Raw genomic sequence first — 26,964 nt, 5'->3', positions numbered from 1 at the left:
TTCTTCACTCTCCAACCACAGGATGGACAGTTTCAGCCAGCACTCTTGCCTGATGTGCTCCTTACCACAGGCCCAAAAGCAACCTCCAAAACTGTGGTCCTAAATAGGCCTTTCCTCTTTTTAACCTTATTCCCACAGGCATTTTGTTACAGTAGTGGAAAGCTAACACAATTAGGAGGGCTAACATTAAGAACAAAACAAAACAAAAAACAGGCTGAATGTGTTGATGCATGCCTACAATCTCAGCTACTTGGGAGCCTGGGGCAGGAGAATTTCAAGTTCCAATCCAATCTGATTTCCAACCAGGGTCCAACCAAGGGTCTTAGCAAGACCCTGTCTCAAAATAAAAAAAGATTTGGGGATGCAGTGGTGGAAAAATCTGGGGTTCATCCCCAATACTGGAAAAAAACCCCACAAAAACAAAACCAAAATGGGGCTGGGGATTTAGCTCAGTGGTTCCACTGCCTGCTTTGCAAGCATAAGGACCCGAGTTCAATTCCTGGTACCAAAAAAACAAAACCAAAATTAAAACATCTCTAAGCACACCCCACCCCAAAAGATTAATAGACAGCAAGGGTGTACAGCACTTGGACTGCTGGGAATGCAAAACAATACAGTCTCCATGGATAACAGTATGTTGGTTCCTCAAAAATCACACACAGAATTACCATGTGATCCAGCGATTCCACTTCCAGGTATGTGTCCAAAAGAACTGAAAGCAAGGGTACTTGTTCATGGCAACATTAGTCACAGTGGCCTAAAGGCAGCTGGAACCTATCAACAGGGGAGTGGATAAACAAAGAATGGCATGTGCCTACAACGGTGTAGTATTCAGCCTTAAGGGGGGCCCTGTCACCTGCTATGGAATGGAGGAACTTTGGTGGCTTTTTGTGAGGGGAAATAAGCCAGTCACAAGACAAATTATAACTGCACTTTCATGAGCTACCCGGAGAAGTCAAACTCAGGGAGACAAAGAGCAGGGTGGTGCTTGGCAGGCACTGGAGGGAGGGGAGAGGGGAGCCATGGTCACCGAGTATGGAGTCTCTGTTTGGGTAGGTGGAAATGTTCTGGAGATGCATGGGGCAGTGCTTGCCCAACAACGTGAATAAATGTAATGTCACTGAACTGCACACTTTAAAATGCTTAGCCTACAACAGTAAATGAGTACTTTACCATGATTTTTAAAAATTAATTTTTAAAAGTACATGACCGGGTGGTAGCATTGGAGTTTCTTTCTTCATCCTAGTTTGGTGACTACTTCAAAGTTTGCTTCAAATTCTGGTTGCAGAGTGGTAAACCAGCAGGCGGCCAGGGATGTGATGGAGCAGGGAGAGGAAAAGCCAGCCGGAAGCTGAACACTGTGCATGTACATCCCGCCCCGGAGGACTCGCCTCAGCAGATAAAACTGAGAGCCCTGAGCCGGTCAGAATCACCTCGGACCCAACGCCACCAGCCCTGAGTGGCCCAGACCTGGGAGCGTTGCGAGGAAGAAACGTGGACGCGTGGGCCTGGCTGTGGGGAACGGAGGCATCCCCTGTGAGTGCTGGGCAGGCTCTGAAGGCTGCCCCATGGGGAACAGCCCAACCCATTTTATGACCAGGGAAAAACAATTTTCTTAGGAATCGGACATTTTCTTAATGTCAAAATTTGGATGAAAACCACAGTAGAGATGAGAGGACCCAGAGGAGGACAACTTGGGCCCACGTGGCCACTGAAGACTTGCTGGAACTGGGGGTGTCCTGTGACAGAATCCAAGAAAACACGGCGTGTAACCATAGAAACACAACTGAGCAGCGATTGTTTATATCAAAATTGGTGGGCACTATAAATTGCTTCCCCTCAACTCTGACAGCCTGAGCATGTTTAAGGGTGGCTGGTTTTACAATCCTGGCATGGAATTTAATGACAGGAAAACCTTAAAACCAGGGCTAAGAGTTGTTGCTAATTGAAGACTGACCATTAAAAGTGCATGTGAAATTATTTTGCAACTAGCACTGCCTTTTATAGTATGCGCCACTTTGTGGCTATTTCCATGCCAATAATCTGTTGTTGTTTTGAGACAAGGTCTCACTACATGGTTCAGGTTGGCCTTGAACTCACAGTGATCCTCCTGCCTCAGTCTCCCAAAGTGCTGGGATTACAGACATGCACCACTACGCCCAGCAATGCCAACAATTTACTCTACACCCTTGCACAAACTTCCAGCTTGCCTGAGCTTCCACCTGACTGTGCATGCAAGGCATATTCTTTTTCACATCCATCTCGGGAACTCTGATTTTTTTAAAAAATGGATTCAGAAGCACACACATTGTTCAGAGGAAAGAGGACAGAGAAGGGGCACTTGGAAGTAGACAAAGGCATCTTTCCTCTCCTGGTCTTTCCATGATACTCCATGCCCCCGACACCCCCATTATCTGTGTCCCCAGGATTGGTCAGCTGCTGCTAGATCTTCCTTGCTGCTGATTCTGAGTGAGGCACTCTGATCAGACTACACACTGCCTGAGGGCAGGGCTGCATCTCCCCATCCACCTGGGACTCTACCAACAGGCACAGTAATAGCTGACACTCGGTGAGCAATTACCATGAGCTAGGAATTATTCCAAGCACCTGACACATACTAATCATTTTAATCCTCACCATGGTCCCGATGTTGGTTCTACTGTTATCTGCATTTAGCAGATGGAGAAATTAAAGCCCAGAGAGGTTAACTAACTTGCCCACGCTCATTCAGCTAGTGAAGTCCTAGAAGGCTTGCCACCTTCCTCACATTTTGGGGGCGGGAGGGGGGCTCTGCTTAGCCTGGGTCCTGTGCTTTCTGCACTTGGTTAATTTTCTGCCAGTGACACTGGGGGAGCGGTAGGAAAGGCACTTAGAGGGCTCTCATCACCATCAGACAGGGGAGCCCCCAAGGGCTGGGGCCACCGTCCTTCCAATATGTGGAGAACGTTCCAACCCTTTGGTCCCAGAGGCCCTCCCCAGATGGGACCCTCAGAGGATGGGGACCTGGCACTTCCCCAGAGCTGTCCCAGGCAGAGGCTGTGTGGGGCAGATCTGGCCACCTCCCAGCGTTGCTTCCTGCCCAGCACTGGCTGACATGGTGGCAGCTCAGGGTCTGTGCAGCAGGCAATAGATAACTTCTCTCTGTCCTCAGCTCCTGGCCGGAGGGGAGGGCAGGACTGAGCGTGAGGTGGGTCAGCCCCTGGGATTTCACAGGCAGTAAACAACCCCATTCATGCGTCAGCTGTTTTGCTCCAGAGCAGTCTCATCAGCTGGACAGGCCCTGACCAGATCCCGCCAAGTTTATCCCCTGGGTGGGGCTGTGGCAGGCAACCGTGGACAGCCTGGAGCTCAGCTTGCTGTCTTTTCCGTAGGTGGCTTTCCATGCCCTTGAAGACTGAGAGTTTACTGGGGAGAAGCAGTCCCTGAGAAGCAGGGGAAAGGGTGCTTCTGCTTTTCAGGGGGCCTGGGTGGGGGCAACCCAAGAAAGGAGAATGGAAGTGGCAGTCAGCTGAGAAATGCCCCAGAGAAGCTTCCAGAACCACTGCTGCTCTCAGATCTCAGGGCTTAGAACAGATAGCCAGGACCCCAGAAACCTCCTGCACCTCGTTCTTCCTATCCTCTTCCCTCACTTCCCAGTCTGGGACCTCTGTCCAAATGGCGTCCACAGGCTCAATTCTATCATGAAAGGCAAGAAAAGAGAAAAAAGATGAGGGTCCTTGCCGGGCAAAGGGGAGGAAAGAAAGGCTCAACAGTCTATGTGGGGATTCAGAAGTGGCATTATAGGCAGAAGGATTGCAAAGGCAAAAACCCAAGGAGCAGAGACCAAGCTCCACAGAATAAGGTGGGGGCAGGGGGAATGGGACCATCACCACTTTCTACTTAACTTCTTTCTCCAACATGCTCATTTTTCTTCTCAGCAGGTAGACGGATATGGCATATTACAGCTTCTTTTGCAATTGGAGAAGCAGATTAGGTTGCCCATAGTCTATATAGAGTTTGTAGAAGAGCTGGGACTAAAATGCTTCTCCAGGGCTCTTTGGGCCACTCTTGAAGGTACAGGACCAGAGAAGATAGAGCATACCACAGACTGACAGCCACCAGGACCAACCAGCTCCTCAGTGGGTGGGGTGTAGGCCCCACCCACTACACCCAGGTCTGGAAGAAATCGAGAAGGACAGCAGAGGCGGCCACAACGAACGCAAATGCTCTACACAGATCCCTCGTGTCATGGCAAGGCAAACCCAGTTTTGGATTTCACTCTACTTTTAAGCCATCCATCCCACTGTGCCACCACAGCTGTCCCAGGGGCCCCTGTGCTTACCCGGTAGTGATGTCATCATCTTCCGTCATGGTTTTGCCCATGAGGTCACTGTCGCTCATGTAGCCGGACTTGAGGTCCACCTCATCCGAGTCCAGGGACTCAACCAGTTCCAGGCGGGAGATGTGGCTGAGCTTGCTGGGGCTGCGCATGGGCATGGTGTGGGAGTAGTGGGTGCGCTCCCCGTGCATGTACCAGGCGGGCGGCCCCTCGGAACGGCAGCTCCCGCCCACCGAGGGTGCATCACCGGCCTGCAGCCGCGGGCTGGACTGGCCATAGCGCCAAGAGAGGGGGGACGAGCGGTTGGAGAGGCTGGACACGCTGCGAGGGTTGGCGTCGTCACTGTCATAGCAGGTCATCTCCAGGGAGCTGGGCGGAGAGCAGAGGGCACGGCTTCAGTCCCCAGCACGGCCGCTGCCAGCCCTGTCCCTTCATTCGCCCCAGCAATGGCTTCCCGCGTTGGCCTCCCCTCCCGCCTCCCCGGGAGGCCTCTAAATGGGATTCATCCTTGCTACAGACCGGTACCCCAGGCTGTCAAGAGAAAATGATTTTAGGTGGCCGGGAAGCAATCAGGCATGCTCCTAAGGGCCTGTGCTGTGTTACTGACCTGGGTTTAAATCCCTTTTTTTGCCATTCATTAGTAAGTGCACTCAAGGAAAGTAGTAAACCTTGCTAAGTCTCTGTGTCCTTATCAGTGAGACGGGGATAACAGCGTAACAGCCACTTCGTAGATCTGAGAGTATCACAGATATGCAGATCCGATTCAGTGCTTGATACACAGACAGCTCTCACTCAGCTCAGTGAGACTGGAGCTGCTCCCTGACTCAGAAGGCCTTGGTATTCACTCAGCTCCATCACTCTTTTTTATCAGTGAGCTGAGGGCCAGCTGATTCCTAGATGCCAGATCTGGAAGGTTTGGGGGGGGGGTGCGGAGGGTGTAGGGAAAGCTTCAGGAAGCTGAGAGGTGTGGCAGGCCCCCAGGAAGACTTCACAGTCAGCAGCCAGAGGCCTAAGGCTAGGGAGGCAGCAGAGCCTGCCCAGGAACGGAAGTGGCTTTCACTGGACAGAGAAGAGAAGGCCAAGCAGGATCCCAGGCCTCTGGCCCTGCCAGGCCAGGCCAGGCCAAGAAAGTGATGCTCAGGGTAGAGCCAGGGGGCTCAGGTTAGGGGGCCTTCGAGCCTTGGGAAGGGGAGGCTTTCTCCTCACAGGCCAGGGCGGCCGCAGAGGAAATACGGCTGGCATCTGGTTGGAGGGGTGGCCTGGGCTTGGGCTCAGACTGAGGCCAGGAAGTCCACCGAGCTGAGCAGGTGCCAACCCGGTCGGCCTTAGGTAGGGTCTCATCCCTTGGCCTGGTAAGAGCCTGACAGGACTGTGTACGTGAAATGGGGTCCTTGGGGTGCTGAGGCTGCCTGAGGCTGGACCTGAGGTGTACAGGACAAAGGAGCTGCAGTGAGCACATCCCTTTCAGAGCTGCTCTCAGGGTTGGGATGGGAGGAGGGCACTGATTTTTCTACTCTTGTTTTTATAAAGTTCTTTGATAAAGAGAGAATCCTCCAAAATTGTCTCTGTTAGACCTGAGAAAAGAGGGTTTTATCTTTCCCTCAACACACTGGATCATGGCTCACGGTCCTGCAGAGCAGCCCAACAGGGTCCTAGCCATCATCCTGAGGGTTCCTGACAGCCTACCCATAGCTTCTCCCCTCAGGCCCGGCAGCCTTTTAGGCTGTCTGTTTTCTCTGTTCTGCATCACACACTGTCCTGCTTCAGCATCTAACTCTGGGGGACCTGGACACCCCACATCCTGGGAGAGAACGGAAGCTCCCTGAAGCCAGAGCCCCTGGAGGAAATCTGGCTCTGCCTTGCTCCCCTCTGTGTTTCAGCTCGGGCCTGGTGTGCAGCTGGTGCCCAGTAACGGGTCGACCAGAGCAGACCCCTGTGAAGGTACTGAGGAAAGAGCTGGGACTTTCTCATCACAAGGCCAAGTCCAGGGCCTCAGGCAGTTCGGTGCTTGATAAAAACAGGCTGACTGTGACCACAAGATGAGGAGGCGGAAGAAGATGGTGGGGCTTCAGGGGAGCTGGCTTTGGCCCTTAGCCCGCACTGCGGTGATGAGCATGTGAGGTGAGGGTGACACTGACATCCAGGTTCCTCAGTTCTCTTGCTGGCCTGCCCAGTTTCGCTCTGCATGGAAGGTGCCTCCTCTATTTTAAGGCTCTATTTTATCCCCTAACCATCTCCCTCCTGATCTCTTTAGACCTAAGTTGGCGGGCGAGGATTCCAGCTCACACCTCAGTCTCTGACTTGCAGCCTCTCACCAGGCCCAGGCTTGCTTCTCCAGAGAGGACAGTTTCATTTCCTCTCAGGCCACAGCCTGACCCAGACTCTCCTAGACCCTCTCCTCGCCGCCAGGGGAAATGAGCCAGTAGAAACAGGAAGTAGCAGAGGAACAGAGGGTTCTGGAACAGAACTGAATCTAGAGTTACCCTGTGAGTTCCAGAGAGAAAGCAGCCTCGCCCAAAGCACCCACTGGATTGAGGGCCCCTCGAGGATGAACCCTGCATTGCTCTGAGGGCCGGTGCCCAGTGCCACGTGGGCACACAGCTGCCCTCTCCCTCTCCCTGCCTCAGTTGCCTCTACTTTAGCCCAGGGAATATGAATATATCCTGCCTTCCCCAGGGCACAGGGAAGGGCTGACTGACAGACAAGCACTTTAAGACAAAAAGACAGCCAAGTCGAGGAATGGGTATTTGGGCTACCTGAGAGTGAAACGGGAGTAACCGAAACCAAAGGCTGAGAGGAAGTAGCTCCAGGCCTTCGGTAAACAGGAAATCCAGCCTCAGGGCTGGTGGTTCTTCTCCCCAAAGGGAGACAGGAGCCAGTGCTCTCAGCCTTCCACCCCTAAAACCAGGCAGCTTTCCACAAAGGCTTTCAGCCTACCCTCCCCACCCAAGCAGAAGCTGCCCTGCCCTGCTTCACAGGGAGGCCGGAGTGTCTGCCTCCAGTCCTGACCCTGCTTGGTGAGTCATCTGGGGTGCGACCCGCTCAGCAACTAAGCACTTTCTGGTTTCTTTGGCACAAGGCTGGTGGGTGACTTGGCACTGAGAGATGTTCCAGCAATTTCCCTGGATGATGTCTGAGATTTCATCCATTGGGGGGCTAAATTGGGGAGGCCAGTTGCACTGGGCACTCATTCCCTTTGGGTTCCTGCCCAGAGCTGGGGGAGGGACAGGAGGCAGATGTAAGGGCACCTGGGTCCACTTTCCCCCAGACCCGGGAATCATCTTCCTTTCAGTAGTCAGGGTCCTGCTGACCAGGCCAAGGGAGCCCAGAGAGGGGGTGCTTTATTTATTGTATCACTTAAAGGATTCTAGATGTCTGGGGTAAAGGGCTGGGTGTCCAAAATGGGAAAATGGGTGGTGCTGGGGGCAGGAAGTGGAAGGAAGGAGAAGGGAGGTCTCAGGGAGGAAGAACCAGGGCCAGTGGCTGTGGATGAAAGCCCCTGGCCGTGAAGCTGGGCTGCAGGTGATGGTCCCCACAGTCCCACCACGGACTGGGCTGCACCAAAGGTAACAAGCTCTCTGTCACTGAGGGTATGTAAGTGCCTCTGGATACCATTTGGGCTGCGTGGCCCTTTTCCCACTGACCCTGTGTCCCAACTTGGCTTATCATTTCCCAATCCCGGGAGGTGGGAGGGGCCTCCTTTCAGTCCAACCAGGAGGCCTCCCTGCCAACCCGTGTGACTTCCCAGCCCCACTGCCTGCTCTCCCTCCCTCTGCCCCTTGGAGCTGACAGCATGAGCTCATCTGGGCAGCCCAAAGGAAGGAGCCAGAGGGGAAACTCTGAGTCACCACGAGGCCATGGCCAGGACCCTGCTCCAGGGACAGCTGCTGTGGGAGGCCATGTGCCCTCCCAGGGCTGGGCAGGGGCAGGACACTGTGGGTGGCATCTCCCGGGCCCTGCTGAGCACTCAGGCCTCCCTCAGTGGTGGTGGAAGAGCCCAGAGGGCACCTGACTGACAGAGGGGACCTGGGGGTGGGAGGAGCAGTCAGTAAACAAAGCCCCTTCAGACAGGTGAGAAGACGGAGGCCCAAGCAGGGATGAGTGTCACAGCCAATGCACCGAGCTTCCTTCCCCCAAACCCACTGCTCAAAGCAAGCAGCACAGACAGCGGGTTCTGCTGTGATGCTGAGATCCCTCTCCCGGCAGTGCCGGCTGCACCCAAAACCCCAGATGCCCAAGTGGAGGTGTGCAGGACTCTGCCCTCCAGACCCAGAAGGACAGCGGAGGGTGTGATGCCTCTGCAGCCCCAGCTTACCTGTGAGTCACCTGGGAGCCTCGCAGGCTGGACATGGTCTCTTCCAGGTTCTGTCGAAGGTCCAGGACATTCTGCACTGTCCTCTTTCTCTGGGACTCTGGGTCTGGCAGGGGGAGAAGAAGAGCTGCGTGAGCTACAGGGACAGGGAGGGGAGACTGACCACAGCCCCAGCAGGCTGGTCCCCACTTCTTATTTCCCCAAAGCCGACCAGCACAGCAGGACCCAGCCGGCCCTGGCGCGTGCCCACGGGCCCTCTGCAGCCCAGACCCCGGCTTCCGTGTCTGTACAGTCCTCTCTCAGCCTTCAAGTGAGCACCTCTGCCTCTGGCTTTGTTTGGGGAGGCCCTGCTTCTCACAGCAGAGGTTATGGGCAAGGGTTCCCAGGTCAAGTCCAGCTGGAACATCTGCCTAAAAACTGCTGTCTGGCCGTGTGCTGGTGTCCGACAACTACTCTTGGAGGAGGGGGACACCCTGATGTGTCATCTTTACCAGTTTCTGTGCTGCGAATATCTCTACTGTGGGCTCTTTCAACCTATGATGTGTCACCGAGAACAGGGCTGGGAAGAGACAACAAGAGCTGCTCTGGGGAGCAGGCTTCTGCACACCTGACCCCAGGCACTGGCTGGGGACATTCGGGGTTGCTTTATGGAATCCGGGAAGATGACTCCGACAGAGCCACCTAACGGTGAGGTGGCTGGTAGGGAGTGGGGGTGGAAGGCGAGTTCTGGGTAGTGTAGGCCTCGGGCAAGTGGCTCAGTCGTGAGTCAGGAGAATACATAGGTGCGGCCTCAGAGCCCTAATGATGGGCACCCTTTTATCCAATCTTGGTTTTCAGGCAGCCTGGACAGATGAGATTCTACAACAGCAAAGAGAAATTTCTCCTATCCGTTTCCAGGGTGCAAATAACATCCACATGGCTGTGGGGTGTCTGAGTACCCACGAAGATCTCAGAGAGCATTCTCTTCCCTTCCTCTGAAACACCCAACCAGTCCTTATCACACGCCTCCTCGGTGTCGGGCAGCACGCAGGGCCAGAGGACATGTGAAGAAGAGGGCTGGTCCTGCCCAGTGGTTCCCTTGGACTTTGGGATCTGAAGTCACTGAAGGCAGGAGACCCCACCCCACCCCAGTGTCCCCCCGGAAGACAATGGCAGCGGAGTTGGGGCTGACACACAGATGCTGCTGAAGCGACGCAATAAACCCAGGAGTCCAGAGTGTCCTGCAGGCGGCTTCCCTCCCCTCCATCCTCCAGTCCAGCCCTCCACCTCGCCATCCACAGACTCAGCAGGAAAGCGCGCTCCTCTTGGCTCTGAAGGAAACATTTCTGAACCCCTTAAGAGGAATTTTTTTCTAATGATTGAGTTCAGGCTGGCCAGCAGGCAGCTTGCTGTGACTGTTATGGGCCTCGGGAGGCAGGCGGGGCAGCAGGGCACAGGCTGCAGTGCCTTCTCCAGGGCTTTGGGAGACCTTCCCTGAGGACCAGCTCCAGACCCAGCCAGGTCCTTTCTCTCGTCCTCCCGGTGGACCTGGGCGCCCCCCCATCCTCGAAAGGCTAGTGCAATGGATCCAGCCCTCCACACTGGTGGCAAGAACAGGGACAAATGGCAGGCCTCTGTGTCAGCAGCCTGTGCTCTGTCCGCAGCCCTGGCGTCACTTCCTTGGCTGCCAGTGCCTATTTATCCTGGCAAGGGTGACCCTGGGAGCGGCTCTGTGGCTTTAACTGATGGCTTGGCATAGAGCACAGACAGGGTCAGAAAGTGTATCCATATATACTTTACAGTTTAATTCTAAAATGCCCACATGGGGACCAAGAACGTGGTGCCAAGACGGGGATTTCGATGCCTTCTGCGGGTCTGGCAGAGATGGGACAGGCATGCGCATCTCCAAGGGGTGTGTGTCCCCAAAGGGGAAGGCGACCAAGGGCTGCTCAGAGATCTCTCTGTGTGCCAGACGCTTTGCACACCCCATCTAGTCCAGTGCTTACATTCCTGGGTGATTTGTTCTACTGTCTCTCTTTACAGATGAGGAAACTGAGATGTAGACATGGAGTAAAATGTCCAAGGTCACGCCATTAGCATGCAGCACATGGCAGAGTAGAGCCCAGGAAGAAACTGGTATTTCTCTTTATCCATCACAGGGCCTCCCTGCACCTCCAGCACCCAGCACAGTGACTGATCTTTTCAGTAATGGACAGATGTGAGCGTGACTGTGCACACCTGTAATCCAACTATGGCGGAGGCTCAGGCAGGAAGATGGAAAGTTGGAGGTCAGCCTGGGCCTTTAGTGAGACTGTCTCAGAAGTAAATTACAAAGGACTGGGGATAAATTGGGAGTGGTGCCACACACCTGTGCTCTCAATATTTAGGAAGCTGAAGCAGGGGGATCGCTGTGTGTTCCAGACCAGCTTGGGCTACATAGCGAGTTCAAGGCCAGTCAGAGCTACATGGGGAGACCCTGTCTCAAGAAACAAAAAACCAAAACCAACCAAACAAAAACTGGGATGTAGTTCAGTGGTAGAACATTTACTTGCCTAGCATGTGCAAAAGATTTCTTTTTTTAAAGGAAAGATATTTAAGCTACACGGGGGCCAGCTTCAAGGGGATCACTCTGCACTATGTAGTGTGCCAGGTCCTGGGACGTGGGGGTGGGGTGGGTACCCCGAATTTAATTCCTAGTGGCAACAGAAAGTGACGCTGTCCTACTTCTGTTGCCCCGGTCGTGGTGCCCTCTTTTCCCGGTCTCTTCCCTCCAAGACCTGCAGCCGAGTCCCCACCTCATTCCACGTCAGAGAGGCGGCACTGCCCTAGTCTTCTGCCCAGACTGGAGGCTCAGAGTCCTCGTCAGTCCACCCCATCACTGAGAGCCGTGAGGCTGAGGACCTGGGAGGCGGTGGCCGGCTGGAGCTGGCTGGGGAAGGGCACCTCCGCACAGGGGTGGGCTCGGGCGTGCAGGGGAAGATAGGACAGGGCTCGATTTGCTGGGGGTGGAGTGAGGGGGATGGGCATCTGCTCTTGGCTCCTAGGCCGGATGGGTCCTGCAGAGAGGCCAGGCCCCTAGAGCTCCCTCGGTGCCCCGGCAGTGCCACCTGGTGGCCACCCTGAGTATGCCATCCTGTTTCTCCCAGGCGCAGCTCAGGGGATGTGCGGGGGAGGGTGGCTGTCCTCCACATTCTTGGGCCACTGACATATGGCGGGAGGGCAGCAGCGCAGCCCCAGGATGAGGATTTACAGGCATTGGAAGGACAAGCCTCAGGTTCAAGAGGCTGCAGGCACTTTGTCCAGCTCGGGGGTGGGGGGGCGGCTTTGATATTCATACTGCTGACTCCCCCAAGGCAAAATTTTTACATTTTTAATTTAAAAGTATGAGTAAATTTCATTTGCAAAAGATTTCACCACACTTTACCTGGGCATGGTGGCCCATGCCTGTAATCCCAGCACTCTGGGAGGCTGAGACAGGAGGATCACAAGTTTGAGCCCAGCCTGGACAACTTAGTGACTTAGCAAGAACCTGCCTAAAAATAAAAAATAAAAAAGGGCCAGGGATGTAGCTCAGTGCAAAGACCCTGGGCCCAGTACTGAAAAATGAAAAAGAATTCATCCCCTCTGTCACCTGCACCCACTCCTGACGCCCACCCTGCCCTAAACCCTCTAAGTAAAAGCTTTTCTCCTTTCTCACCATCTCTCCACGAGGGTGAAGCTCAGGGATGGGTGAAGGTGTCTGAGGTGCACACCACTCTGTGGTGATGGTGACAATAACTAAAATGCCATGATTTGGTTTATCACTAAGTCGAGATGCCTCCGAGTGTCTCCCACCTCCTCCCTGGTGTCCTCCAATGGGGGAAGTGTGCAGGGTGCTCCTAGCCTCCGGCACCTGTGTGCAAATGCTGAGGTCCTGTCTAGGCCTCGGCCAGCTGAGCACATCTTCCTCCTCCAGCGCACACCAGGCCAGACACCTCCCGTCCCTACTGTGAGGGCTGCTCCTGCAGAACAGGGTCTGGCAGTGAGAGTGGAGTGTGTGTGAAGCAGGGTTGGAGGGAGGCCAGGCAGAGCTGCTGTCAGCCCGAGGGTGACACTGTGGTCTGTGGGGTGGAGAGATGCTCATAATGTTATCCTGGGCTGCCGCTCCAAGCCTTTCCCTGCAAATGGAACAACCAGGGAAGATGTGTGTGCCCCTCAGGCTCAGAAGTGATGCAAAAGTCTCCCCCAAACCAGCTCACCATCACCACAACCAGTAGCATCCACCCAGCATGCACTAAGGCATCTACAGGGTAGGGTGGCATTTACTTCTACAAACTTTTGGCTCTTATTCAAGACCACAGAGCATACCATCCATGGCAAGAGGCTTAGGGCTAAGAACTAATGATCAAATATACTTGATTCGCAGGCGCATGTGCACACAGATGCTATGGAATGTTTACATGTGTGAGGCAAGACACTAGGCATATTCTTCACTCTATCTATGTATCTATCTATCTATCGCAGTGGGGACTGACAGCAGGAGTGTTCTTTCACCAAATTACATCCCCATCTGGACACTTTTTTTTTTCTGGTACCGGGGATTGAACTCGGGACCTTGCGCTTTCGGGGCAGGTGCCGGAACCACTGAGCTAAGTCCCCAGCCCTGGACCCTCTTTTCTTGAGACAAGTTCTAACCAAGTTGCCCAGGTGGGACTTGAATTTCAATCCTCCTCCCTACCTAAATTCTGGGTTTACAGGTTTGTGCCACTGTGCCTGGCTCTGTGTTATTTGATTCGCCATGCTCAGCTCCGATTTTCTTCTTCTCCCCACTGCAATACAGCATCTTGAGATGTGTGTACACCCCTCAGACATACCTGCCTATGTGTGGCCCAGCCAGCAGTTTATGGAAGCACCCAGCAAGTTCTGCAATTTTGCAGACAGGCATGGGGCGATTTGGGTGGACACGTCTCATATTGCAACACAGAAAAGTGATTAAGAGATGCCAGAGGAGGAGAGGTGACTACTCCAGAGAAGGGAGTGCCCAGGAGCTCTGGGAGGGTGACAAGGGGGTCTGATGTCCGCACAGAGGACATCTTGTGCGTTAAGAACTTGCCAACCCAGAGTCTGAGATGCAGGGACAAAAGTGACCAGCAGTGCAGTGACAAGAACACAGGTCTCAGGTGAGCAGGGCATGCATTTCAGGTCCTGCACTGCCTTTTCCCAGACGGGCTGACCCTGAACCCCGGCAGACTCAGGGAAGTTCGAGGAGGAGGAGCCTCAAGGGGATCCATCACTCAGCAGTCAGGTTTCCTCACATTCTGTAAAGTTTTAATTATCAGCTGACAGTTAAGTAAACTGCAGTAACTGCCTGTGGAATCTTAATTACTTCCATCAATGTTTCAGAACCCATGTGAGTGGTTTAGCCCAGAGCAGGGGCCACCGAGGCTGCATCTGCATCTGACTGACTGCTGGATCGGCTGGTGCTGGGATCAGGGCTGGGTGGGAACCAGCAGCAGGAGAGGAAGTGAGCGGAGAGAAGGATATTCCCAAGTCAGGGCATTTCAGAGCATGAAAGCCCTGCCGCCGCCGTCCTGTTACGGATGGGGAAACAGCCTGTCCCTCCGCCCAGAGAGGGGACCCACTGGGAGGGCCGGGGGAGGTGTGACTCTTGGCCCAGGGTCCTTTCCAGCACTGCTGTGGGCTGGGTTTGAGACCCACTGAGACGCATCCCCAGAGGACACATCCGGTTAATTCAGAGGTGAATTAACCCGGGGGACAGTCTGGGACTGGGTCCGCTCAGAATCCAGGCCAGGTTAAATGACATGGAAACAGGAAAGATCAAGCTCTTCTCTCCCTGGGTGTGGTGGCACTCTTCTATAATCACAGCACGCAGGAGGCTCGAGACTAGCCTAGGCTACAGAGTAAGACGCCTGTCTCAAAAAGAAAAAATATAATAAACCCAATTTTCACTCTCTACTCCCCCAATATCCCCTCCGCCATTTTCAACAACTTCCAAGAGGACAAAGGTTGTTTTTCTGATCCTATTTGATCCCCAAGCAGAGTCCAGATGTTCTTTAAGTTCTGAAATTTGTTGTACTGTCACAGTTTAGGTTCATTGTACACAGGTCAAATATCATTTTAGTAAAAGCCATCCCAAGCACAAATATCTAACAAAAAGATTTCCACCCAGAGCCAGGTGTGGTGGCACACACCTGTAGTTCCAGCCCTCCATAGGCTGAGGCAGGAAGATCGAAAGTTTAATGCCAGTCTGGGCTCTATAGCGAGATCTTGTCTCAAAAAAGTGTGCAAGTGCGAGCGCGCACACACACACACACACACACACACACACACTTTCCAGCCATAGCCACAGCCAGTAGGCCATTTACTCCCACTAATACTTAGTGCAACTGCAAAAGGTACTTGGGAGTCTGAACACATCACTGCCAGTATTTGTTGATGATCTCCTTGTGTTTACAGTGACTCACATACTTTGGGAAGCTGAATCATCTTTATCCCGCTCCTCCACTTGAGGACATAAACCTTCAAACTTCAGCTAGCAAGAGTGTCCCCTCCATGTACTCGGATCCAGGACAAATCCCAGGCCTCTGCCCTCCACACAGACTTGGACTTGGCAGACTCTGTGAGTTCTGCCATCAGTGACTTGGAGGTGGTGTCTGCCCATCTGAGAAGTCTCCACAGGCTCAGGCCTGCAGCATGGCTGGCACCGTGCTGGAAAGCGACAGGCAACTGGACCCCAGAGGCCCTCGGAGGAACTGGGGGTGGATGAGCTTCCATGCCGGAAGCTCCCCATTTCCATGGCAGTGTAGGCGGGGGACTATTTATTCTGTTACTAATCCTGTCATTCCACACATGCCCCCACTTCAGTTACAATATTGTCAGTGGCAGCCATCACTGAACCCTGCAGTACAGCAAATTCAAGCTTATAGCTGCCGAGCCCCTGCTCCCAAGAGAAGCTCCCAGAGATCTTATCCTAGCCCAGGAGAATCCCAACTCCCCCAATCAGCAAGAGGGCTGGGTAGGAACCCTGCGGCCAGCTGCCTTCCTGCTTTTTTCTGTGTGGAGCTCAGATGCAGAATGAGCCCGGACTACAGAGAAACACATTGATCATGTGGACGTGTGACACAAGGAGAGGAAACCCAGGAACTGCAAGCAAATTGGGGCCAGAGAAATTCTTATAGAGATGCACTGCAGAAATCTGTAATGCAGGGAGCTAGATACTGGAATGATTACTGTTTCACTTCCATCCTGGAATGGAGTTGATTTCCACACAATGGCACTTCTAGCTGCTGTCTCTGAGAAGTAACTGCACTTTGTCATCCACTTCATTGACTTTTTTTTTTAATAGTTCCACCCTATCTTCCTTATTTTAGTACCGGGGATTGAACTCTGGACCTTGCGCTTACAAGGCAGGCGCTGGAACCACTGAGCTAAATCCCCAGCTCCATTGACTTCTATGGAAGAGAATACCCCAGAGAAAATGTTGGAGTGAAAACTTCAGTTCAAACTGCAGAGCCATTGTGAAACGTGTGTTTGGCTTCTAACCTGAAGTTCTTCTTAGGAAAACGTTTACAGCTCTCCAACCCCTTCCTCTGCAGCAGAAGTGTATGGCACTTTTCTAGGCCAAACTACCATTCACAATAGAAACCTCATAGAGATGCACTGTACAACTCTGTAATGCAGAGAGGCAGATACTCTCAATGCCAAGCAGCCGGGCAAAGTTTCCCAGCCTCCAGACCAAGTCTAGTGTGTTGACATGAGGCCGTTTGTGTCCTCCAGCAAAGCCCACTGCCATCTCTTCAGTCTTGAGGGCACGGGACTCCAGCCTCCGCGGTCTCTGCAGGATCTCTGGGGCTTGTTGCTGAGAAGGGCCACAAGGGGGTGCCCCAGGTCCTCAGCCGCCTGTGGCCTCGCGCTGCCGCAGTGCTGCAAAATGGGCAGCTGTGGCTCTCAGGCTGGGAAGAAGTGGACCAAAGGCCTCTTTCCAGGGCCTTCTGATCAGCCTAACTCCTTTCCTCCCAGGCTCTGCACTCCTAGGGCCGATACCCGTCCCCCAGACCCCAGTCTCGGATTTATCTCTTTGGAGAATACCGTAGAATTTGCACCCTCTACAATGGGGAGCCTGCCCCGTGCCTGGGGAAAGCTTGGGAGCAGGGCTTTGCTTCCACACGAGGGCGGGAGGGGCTCCGGGGACCTGTGACAGGCTGCAGGTGGCAAGCTGAGGTCTGGGGCCAAAGCCTCAGAAGGACTCCAGCTGGCCCTGCTGCTCCAACGCCCTGGAGGCGGAGGGAGTTCAGATTGGGGCTTGGAGGGCTCACCTTTGGGGTTTTGGGGGAGAGTGCAGTCTCTGTCGTGAGTGAGCCGAGGGCAGCAATCGAGGCAGAGGGGATCCGTGAGGACAGAGCCCCACTGAGGGCCGTGCAGCCTGCCCAGCCCTGTGACCTACACAGACTTGGCAGAGACCCTGGGGCGAGATCTCAAAGTTCAGAAAAAGCTGCCTCTCGGCTCTTTGTGTCTTCCAGCAATATCGCGCTAGGGAGGAACCTGTTAGGTCAGGGACAGTCAGTGTGGTCAATGCCGAGGGCTCTGTTTGGAAGGAGTGCTAGTTTGCAAATTCTGTCTTACTTCAGGAGAAATGTCTCCCTAAACTGTTTCTCTCTGCACATCGGTTACGGGATCAGAGAGGATTCTCAGCACATTCGGTCTCCCCTCAGTTAGAGAGGCTGTTTGCAGGCAGGTCTCCGAGTCTCAGCCACGCACAGGGGCACACAGGCACAGACTGATGCCTGGTGAACCCCACGGTTTCCGGGAAATGTTTTCCATTGTGCTGCCACCCGGCCCTTCCAGTGCCACCCTGCTCCAATCCGGCGGGCGCGGCCACTGGGAGCTGGGATCGGTTGTTATAGCAACACTTTACACAGCAGAGATCCATCTGCAGGAGGAGTGGGGAGCAGCAGGGCAGGCGGGGCCCAGGTGTGGATGACAATTGGAAGAGGCCCTGGGGGACAATTGTGAAACCGGTGACATTAGCATTGGCCCTGCTGTGTGCCCGGCAGTATGCTGGGAGCTTTGGAGATAGGAGTCCCGTCCGTCTTCACAGGACCTGAGCTGCTCCAGGTTTACAGCTGAGAAGACGGAACCAGGGAGGCCAAGTGCTCCGCTGAAGGCAGCGAAGTAGCAAACGGCAAAGCCCAAACATGAGCCAGCAGCGTCTGACTCCAGAGCTGCCCTGCCCAGTGCGGAGCCAGCACCGGTGACAGATAAATACAGACATAAACTCACACACCATCCAAGCAAGTCACCCTTTCCAAGGATACAATTCAATGGCGTCTAGTAATTGGCAAAGGTGTGAAACTGTCACTGCTCTCCAATTCTAGAATTTTTTTATCATTCCCCAAAGAAACCCTATTCCCCTTAGCAGTCACTCCTTGGGTTCCTCTTGCTCCAGCCCCTGGCAACCACCAATCTACTTCCTCTCTCTGCAAATTTGCCTATTTTGGACATTTCATATAAATGGAGCCACGCAGTATGTGGCTTTTTGGGACTGGCTCCTCTCAGTCTGCACTATGTGCTCAAGGTTCCTCCATGTTGTACTGCCTACCAGTACTTCATTCCTTTTTGTGGCTGAATAATATTCCATTACATGGACAGGCCACATTTTGCTGATCCATTCATTATTGGGTTCATTTCCACTTTTTGCCTAATATGAACAGTGCTACTGTGAAAATCCATGTACAAGTTTTCATATGGACATGTTTTTATTGCTCTTGGATATATGCCTGGCAGTATAATACTGGGTCATACGGTAACTCATGTTTAACATTTTGAGGAACTGCCAGATTGTTTTCCAAAGCGGCTCCACCATTTCTCATCCATACCAGCAGCAGATGAAAGTCGATTTCTCCACATCCTCACCAAAACATGTTATCATGTCTTTTTTATTATAGCCATCTTAGTGGGTGTGAAATAACATCTCATTACAGATTTAGTTTGCATTTTCCTAATGACTAATGATGCTGAGCATCTTTCATATTTAAATGAATTAAAATAAAATAAAAAATTCATCTCTGGGAGGCTGAGACAGGAGAATCACAAGTTTGAGTTCAACTTGGGTAATTTAGGGAGTGCTTGTCTCAGAAAAACAAAAAAGGTCCGAGGATGTAGGTCAGTGGGAAGACCCTGGGTTCAATGCCTGTACACAAAAGGACTGAATGTGAAAAAAATTTCAGTTGCACTGGTCACACTTTAGGTGCACAAAAGCCCCTTCATCCTGTCAGCTGGTGACCACACAGCACAGGCAGAGGACATTGGGGAGCTCTACTAGCCAGCAGCAGCTGGAGCCCCACAGGTTGGTCAGTTGTGTGTCACTGGCCTCTTGCAGAGGCCTCATCTGCGGTGATGTTAGCCTGTTTTACAGGGGCCCACTGCAGGTTTCTGGGGACCCGTCACCGAGGCCCGGAGTGGGCAGAGGGCACAACTGGGGTCAGGGCGGAAGTTCAGAGCAGCAGCCAGGAGGGGGCGGGCTTCGGTGGCAGCTGCCTCTGCTATTCCGGGCCACCCCACTGCCCACACTCACTCCCTGCCCAGGGCCCCGCCTGGAGCATGGAACCAAAGCCCTGAAGTCAGCTGCTTTCCCAGAACCCACAGGTGCAGCCACCTGGTCAATGCAGTCTGAGGATCTGTGAGCCAGGCCGGGATGGAGGAGGTGGGTTGGGCTTTAGGGGTTCTGGGGGACTCTGGAGTACCAGTTGGTCACACAGGCTGCCCAGGAAGGGGTGCCCCTCGCCTCAGGAGGCGGTTTACACCTCAGGCTGTCCAGCCTGGTTCCGCCCAAAGAGCATCTGCTCAGACATCGGAGTGGACGTTCACCAGCCTGGAGGCTCCCACATCTGGAAGAGTCTTCTGTGTCCCCAACACCCTACTCTGTGGCTCACCACTGGGGACCCTGGGTCCCAGCCCATCTGCCACCAACACGTCCCCATCTCCGGGGTTGTCCCACTACCCCCCAAAAAGACGGGCTTAGACAAAAGCCCAGGACCCCTCCACACACCAAGGACCCTGTGTGAAGTAAAGCACAGAGCTGGGCTGGCTTTAGGGAAGACGCCTGACTGGGAAGGCAGAGAAGGCCTACAGTGAAACTTAGTAAGATTTGCTGCAGCGGACAATGTTCTCAGAGACAGGAAGGGAAGAGAAAGGACAGGAGACAGTTTCCTGAGTGTGTTCACATGCTGAGCACAGAACTCAACACTGACAGACATTCTGTCCTTGGACACAATGACCCACCCCTGAGGGGTAAGTATAATCACCCAGTGTCACAGATGTTCTGCTCTGAGAGGCTGGTTAACTTCCTAAGGTCACACAGCTTTGTAAATGGTATAGCAGGAATCTGAATCCCAGTCTAACTCTAAAGTCTGTGCTTATCCCAAAACAAATTATAAATAACAACAAAGACATTGTACTGGACAGTAGGAGGCCGCTCTTGACTGACAAGCTGGAACCGTACTCCTGGAGGATCACAGGAAGAGGCTGGTCCTCTGGTCTGTGGAATGAATGAGAGTCAGAGCAGCCAGGAGACAGGGGAGTAGCGGGCCTCGGGCCAGACCAGGCCTTGCTGGCAGTCACAGCTCTGTCCAGCACTTCCTCAAGGGGGCCCTTTCTCCCCACTGGGCTCTGTCCCAGCTCTGGAACCTGCCTGGCTCCTGGCCTCAGAAGGACCTTCCTCGAGGCTCTGGCAGGCAGGCTTTGCCAAGACCGATGGCTGCTTGGCCGCCTACTCAGGTCATTCAGGACGATCCTCTCTGTCCAGTTCCCTCGCAGGAACCTGGGAACCAGTGCTGCTGAAGCAGAGCTCAGGACACCACCCGAACTGGGTAATGGTAGTGTGGCCTCCCTCTCCCACCTCCTGCCCCTGCCCTGCCCCACCAGCTGGCCTCTCCCCGGAGGAGCCCAGGGCTTCCCACATCTGGAAGCCAAGCACCTTCAGAGCTCCTGCAGCAGGCAGGAAGCCAGGACTCCTGGGTCCCAGTCCCAGCATCGTCTGGGCCTCAGTTTCTCCTTCGGGAAAGCATCGACGTCATTCCTGCTCTGCTGAGAGTTGAGGGACAGCAGAGAAGGGAGTGAGAAGGCAGTGAGCAGGAGCAGCTGTCCCCTGCGTTCTTCTCCAGAACCAGAGGGGCAGCTGAGCTCCTGTCCTGGTCCGGGGCAGGAGGGGACAGGAGTGGGGGCTACCCTGGGGAGTCTTTAGACCCCATCAAAGCGAGGCCCTAAAGGGCCAGGAGGAACCAATGGGGAGCAGGGGCCTAGGGGGCACCTAGACCTTCTCCCATCCCTCATCCAGGCCTCCAGGGCCTGCATGCACCTACAGTGGCTGCAGTCTCTAAGCACCTTGAGATGGTTCAGGTTTGCCAAGATGCAAATCCATAAGTCAGTTTCGGCAACAACACATCCTTCCAGTCAGGAGCCCCACCCCACTACCCAAATCTGCTTGTCCCTGGCTGGCCAGCTGTGCTGGGGCTCAGGGAAGAGCTCAGCTCAGTACAGAGGGGCAGAGAAAAGCCACCAGATGCTGGGTGCTGTGGATCTTCTCCCTGAACCCCTCCAGGTTGGGGCAAGAAACTGAACATGGACAAGGCTGGCCCCAGGATCAGCTTAGAGCTCGGAAGTCTGAAAGTGCCCCAGGGAAGAGGGAGGATGAGAGAAGGCTGGTGCTCAGGGCCTGGCTGAGCTTGACTCTTGGAAATACACAACCCCCTCTGGCAGAATTTACCGGATGTCTCCGTTTACCTTGGGAGCAAACTAGCACTATTAAATGCCTACCCTGCTCCCGGCCTTGTCACACTCTCCACGTCATTTAACCCCTGCGATAACGCTGTGAAGCAGGTGCCGTGTGAGTCTGTCTTGCAGTTGCAGAGGCTGACTGAGCAATCTGTTTGTGGCTGCAGCCTCGAGGCAGCAAGGCTGGGGTCAGAATGCAGCCTCTGACTCCACCTGCAGTGCTCACAGCCATGGGCCACTATGGAGGCTCACCTCACTCATCCGTCTCTCATTTTCAACGAAGAAGCCATCCGACAGAGCCCAGAGCTGGAGAACACAGACTCCTGGCTATCTACGGCTCTACAGACTCACTTCTAATCTGTCAGTAGGATGTGCCTCGTCTTAGGGATGTGCTGCTGATCACCCTCAGGGCCAGCTTCCAGCCACCCCCCTTGCCAGGGCTGGTGGTCCTGGCCGAGTTGTCCCTGCAGATGATCCTCAGCTCATCTTGGGGCAAGAAACCCCAGCAGCTGGTGACCCCTGGCCTGCCCTCCCTAGGGTCATCTATCTTTAATGAGTAGGACACAAAGGGAGCACCCCAGGCCCAGAAGGCGGAATGGGAGAAGAGATGGGGAATCAGCAGCCTGGGTCTAGTTGTGTCTCCAGGGAGCAAGCAGTTCATTTTGTCCTTCAAAGAACAAAGGGAGCCCCTGGCCCTTGAGGTCTTCTGGTTGTTGCTCTTACTTTCCCTACACCCCCACTGAGGGAGTCCCCACTGATGACAGAGGGGCCTGCTCCCTCTCTCTGTGCTCTGCACCCTCCAATCCTAGGCACTGACAGGCGGTTGCCATGGGAACAGTGGGCCAAGGCTTCGCTCCTGGGGACAGGCGAGAGCTGTCTGGGTTGAACTGATGTCTGCGTGTCCCCTCCCCCACTGGGAAGCCAAGCTGGGGGGCTGCAGTGGGAGGAGAGGTCTTTCTATGGGTGCCAAGCCATGGCTGGAGGCTGGGGAACGGCTCAGGTAGCTTCAGAGAGGCCCCTCTCCGGCCCTCTGCCCTCACCTAAGGAGGCTAAGAACATCCCTATCCATCCAGCCTGGGCCTCCGCAACGAGATTTCAGCATCTCTCCTTGGACACTCGGGTCCTTGCCCTGGGGCTCATGGCGCTCTACACTAGTTTGTTGGCCTGATCTCTCCTTTATTTCCCTTCATCTTCCCACTACCCATTCAGGCTGGTCTTTGCTGCCTCCCATTAGTGCCTCTTTGCTGGCCCCATTCTTTCTGAGGCTCCATCCAAAGGGCCTTTCCTGTGGGGACTCTCCCACCCCTAGTACCCAGTTCAAGTCACATCTCCGCCCAGAGCCTTCCTTCCCTCGCCCCAGAGACCACTTCCCCTGCGGCCCCAGAGCATCTGCCTTTGTGTGACACTGCCTGGAGCCACGGCTCTCGCCTCACCCACTGGACACCACGGCCCTCAAAGGCCCCCCCACCGACACCAGTAGTGCCCAGGATGTGTGGCTTGAGTGTCAGACAGCAAGCAACCTCGCCCCCTGGGGATGCAGGCCAGGGTCTCAGTGGAAATCACTACTCCTTTCTCAGTGTCCTACTGGAGGCTCGAACCTGGGTATCACTTTGTTGCCCACGCCTCTTTGCATGGCTGTCTGCCTCCGGGGCAGAGGCCATATGCCATCCATCTCTGCATGCCTGGCACCTGGCACAGAGCCTAGGATGCAGCAGGTCCTCAGTGCATGCAGTTCTGCTCAGCAAACTCGGCTCTGGCACACAGTCAGGTGGTACCTCCCTCCACCCCGTTCCCTGCCATGCTTGTTCTGCCCCATGGGCCTCTTAGGGCAACAGATGGGCAGAGAGGCAACCTCCTGTCCCCCTTTGCCACCTGATAGCCTCCTCTCCTGCACTGCCACACCTTTCCACCCCATCTTTCCAGCTCACCTCCATCAGGAAACTTTTGTGCCACCCTTGCACCCCAGTCGCCTGACCTGTTGTCCCACACCTTGCTTTCTGCCTCTCAGACACCAGGCTACTGTCCAACGGTTTCTCCTGACTCTGCACGACCGGACTGACTCCACAAAGTGCCCACCAGTGTTTTCCTTTAGTCCTCTTCTGCAGGTGCCTAACCCAGGGCTCTGTCTCCAGCCCTACTGCAGGGAGACTCAGAGACAGCCCCACTCCGGGTTACCAGGGAGCCCCCCACGCTGTCTGGTCACACTCGTGAGCTGTCTTCCTCCCTGACATCTCAGCCTCTGTGCTCCCTTGTCAGACACAAATCAGAGGGAAATGGATCCCCAAACACCATAAACGCTTTTAATGGAGATGAGGAGCTCACTCTAAAGATTTTCCTGTATTTTCTAGGCCATTACAAACTCCTTTTACCAGGGAGCTGTGGTGATTTTCCCTGGGCAGGCAGACATATATATTTTACTGGACATTCAGCTCTTTAACACACATCCACAGAACTGCAATAAAACTCACTACCCCAGACTTATCAATTTAAGCAATCTGTTACTCTGCTCTAGTGCCCAGTTTTCAGTAGCTCTTTCCCTAAAAAGGTCCTAAGGAGCCCCACTGAGCTCTTAGGTGACACTCCTCTGGGCCACCACAGTCCCTCCACTTCCCACGACTCAGCACTCCTTACGTTGTCACGGCGTCATCTTCCCGCTGCTCTGCAACCACACTGGTGAGCAACCTATCAGTGCCCACAGAGGTATCTCAGTGAGACAGTGCGGGCCCATTAGATGTTTGTGAATGAACAAGTGTGTGAATGAATGATGAATGAATGAATGAGTGGGACAGCGGGGAGAAAGACTCAGCCTCCCAGCAGCTGAACAGCCAAGAAGGAATGGGGCAGGTAGAGGGAAGGGACGTTTGGCCCATAAATGGGAGCAACACCCAAAGTCTGACTGAAACAGGCTGTGAGCTAGCTTTAAGCATAATGAAATTCCCCAATTCTGACATCAGGGCCATGGGCCTCAGCCAGAGCGGTCAACAAGTTGCATCTGGCGCCGCACCTGTAGAGGCTGTGTTGAGACACATTCCAAGGCCGCAGCCAGGCTGACCAGGATGCATGTGTTGATCCATCAGTGGGAGGCTCTCCTGCATAAGCCACGCCTTCTCCTTTCCCTCAGCACGAGTGTATTTACAGCCCGCCCACCTGCTTCTTTTCTTTGGGGTCTGCACAGAGGAAGTTTCACAACAGCTTCCTGAGCCAGCCACACGGGCACCTCCTGCTCCTCATCCACAAGCCAGGGGATGGGCTGCCTGCCTCCCCTGGAGACACCTGCGCTTGCGCCTGCGCTGCCTTTAACCCGAATGCCTCGTCTCGCTCCCTCCTTCTGCGCCTTCCTCATTCACTCCTCCATTTGTTCATCCATGCAGTGAGCACACGCTGCACCCCTTCTGGGTGCCAAGCACCGTGTGAGACACCGGGTTAAAAACAGAACAAGCGAAACCAAACAGCTGCTTGCTCACACTTCTCCCCAGGGGCCTTCTCTGATCCTGTCACCCAGCATTAGTCGCCCTCGGCTGGAGCTGGGCGTGCTGCCGCGCCTCTCACCTCTCGGACAGGGGTTCTCAACAGGGAAAAGAAGTCTGGGCTCTTCTCGCACCAGGGGACGTGTGGCAATGTCCGGAGACATTTTTGATTGACGGGGTGCCACTGGCATCTCGCAAGTAATAGCACTCAACACCTGCAGAGTACAGGACAGCAAAGGACTACCTGGTCCCAAACATCAAAAAGCTCCAGCACACACCGGCTCCTCAGTACCACGCAGGGCAACTGACATTGACATCGCCCTCCTAGCTCTTTGTCCTGCAGAACTGAAGCTGCCGAGGCCAGGGCCCATGAACTGATATTTAGACTCATTGGGGCAAGTACAGCGGGAGAAGAGGTTCCCTGAAATGAGATGCACAGTCCTGTGCACACATGTAATGTTCTCCCTTCTTGGTAGATGGGTCTGCAATCAGAAAAATAAAGAGCCATGATCTGGAGCCTGGCACTGCCCTTGGATCCACATCGGGGTACAGAACCTTCAGCCCATTTTCTCAGAGACCACTGCTTCCCAGAATTCCCAGGACTGCTCATGCTTCTCTCCAAATTTAGGGTTGATTTTATTTAATTTATATTTACTTATTTGTTTTGCTGTACTGGGGGCTGAACCCAGGGCTCTTACACTGAGTTACATCCCCAGCCCTTTTAATGTTTTACTTCGAGACAGGGTCTCACCAAGTTGCTAAGTTGCCCAGTCTGGGCTTGGAGGAGTTGCCCTCCTGCCTCAGCCTCCCTGAGGGCTGGAATCACCGGTCTGCATCACCGCACCTGGCAGGCTGAATTATGATGAGAAAAGTGAATTCAACAGGCAACGCACCCTTCTTTGTTTCTACTCATCACCCTTTCTGTTGGTGCCTTCAAGATGACTAAATTCTATAAATAGTTCCTACAAAAAGGAGGACTTTGGCCTCAGAATTTCTTGAGAACGCCTCAGCACAGAAGGTACATTCTTTCAGCGAGGATGTTGAGATTAACTGCCTCTCAGAAGCCCATGAAGGTGCCTGGTTAATCTAATTGACCAGAAAATTCACACTCAATTCTCCCCATGTGTCTTTAGGATCAACAGAGGCCCTTAAACATGAGGTCAGGCCCGAGGGTGCACCGGACGCCGAGTCTCGTAACACGGGTCTCAGCCTCTGCTGCTCCCCTAACCAACCTCCTTTTTAGTGGAGAAAGAATGTATCAACGTGAGAGGCAATTTCATTCTATCATGTCAGGGGCAGGGAAGAGAGATAAAAGGACATTTGACTCCCTGCTGCCAGCCGGAGACGCTAATGAATCCTTGGCTTCCGAAGACGATTATCGGATGGAATAATTCATCGCTAGAGATTAATTGGACTAATTACATTGGCTCTCAGAATCCCCTGAATAATTATTTTCTATCAGGGCGAGTGTCGGTGATCATCGTGTGACATCCAAGCCTCTTTCCGAGTGAGCAGCCTCCAGAAAGGGATCTTTGGGTTTGAACAGTGGGCAGGTGTAAATGTCACGGCTGGCTACGCTTCAGCACTGACCTGGTGACCTGCTGCCCACGTTTTCTGAGTTAATCCTTTATTCAAGGAAATACAATCACTTCTCAAATCCCAGATCCCCTTCCTCACTCTCTCTCTCAACACGTTCTTCAAAACATCCCATCTCCTGCAGGATGTCTGCCCTAATCCCAGGGGAGTGGGAGACCAGAAGCTATGTGAATTCGCAGCCCTCCTAATTTGACCTTCCCCTGACCTCCCCCAGCTTCCTCGTCCCACCAGCGAGCAGACCAAGGCCAGGCACACACGAAGACCCAGGACGGCCCCACTCTGTCCCCCTGCACCCACAGCATCTCCCCAAGCCCTCCTTTAGCTTTTGGCTTATGCTATTTGCTTTGTGGCGCTGAGGTTGCAAACCAGGTCCTGGGGCAAACTAGGCCAGTGCTCTACTCCTGAGCCACACCCCAGCCCCACTTCTCCCTCTAAATGAGAAGCCCGGCACCTTGCTCTGTGAATAACCACCGAGGCCCAGCGTGCTGCCAAAGACTACAGTGTTTAAATAAACCTCACAA

The 26,964-nt window shown here is 53.9% G+C and overlaps 1 protein-coding gene and 2 long non-coding RNA genes across 46 annotated transcripts in view; 2 read left to right on the top strand and 1 right to left on the bottom strand.

The window, feature by feature from the left end:
• The window catches only part of LOC110345307 (uncharacterized), a 54,779-nt gene extending 52,799 nt beyond the window's left edge, over positions 1 to 1,980 (top strand). For 32 of the 33 annotated variants that reach the window (XR_015444403.1, XR_015444415.1, XR_015444407.1 and 29 more), the window contains one exon: positions 1,289 to 1,980. This is a non-coding gene — a long non-coding RNA (uncharacterized LOC110345307). The remainder of the gene's footprint in view (positions 1 to 1,288) is intronic. The other variant, XR_015444387.1, reaches the window with a different exon arrangement.
• Nav1 (neuron navigator 1) overlaps positions 1 to 26,964 on the bottom strand; it is a 280,922-nt gene that overhangs the window by 100,652 nt on the left and 153,306 nt on the right. For all 12 annotated transcript variants that reach the window (XM_087194151.1, XM_087194150.1, XM_087194148.1 and 9 more), the window contains 2 exons: positions 8,634 to 8,736; positions 4,322 to 4,687 (listed from right to left, as the gene is read on the bottom strand). In XM_087194151.1, coding sequence (XP_087050277.1) covers positions 4,322 to 4,687; positions 8,634 to 8,736 — 469 coding nt within the window. The remainder of the gene's footprint in view (positions 1 to 4,321; positions 4,688 to 8,633; positions 8,737 to 26,964) is intronic.
• LOC147823183 (uncharacterized) lies at positions 6,743 to 11,871 on the top strand. Its single transcript, XR_015444416.1, has 2 exons — positions 6,743 to 7,335; positions 9,468 to 11,871. It is a non-coding gene; the product is annotated as an uncharacterized LOC147823183 (long non-coding RNA).

The sequence above is a fragment of the Heterocephalus glaber genome, unplaced genomic scaffold, assembly GCF_053883595.1.
Source record: "Heterocephalus glaber isolate CG9 unplaced genomic scaffold, H.glaber_assembly_v1.0 deba00001600, whole genome shotgun sequence".
NCBI lineage: Eukaryota > Metazoa > Chordata > Mammalia > Rodentia > Bathyergidae > Heterocephalus > Heterocephalus glaber.
The sequence above is the reverse complement of the archived record's forward strand: the minus strand, read 5'-3'. Positions and strand labels throughout refer to the sequence as shown.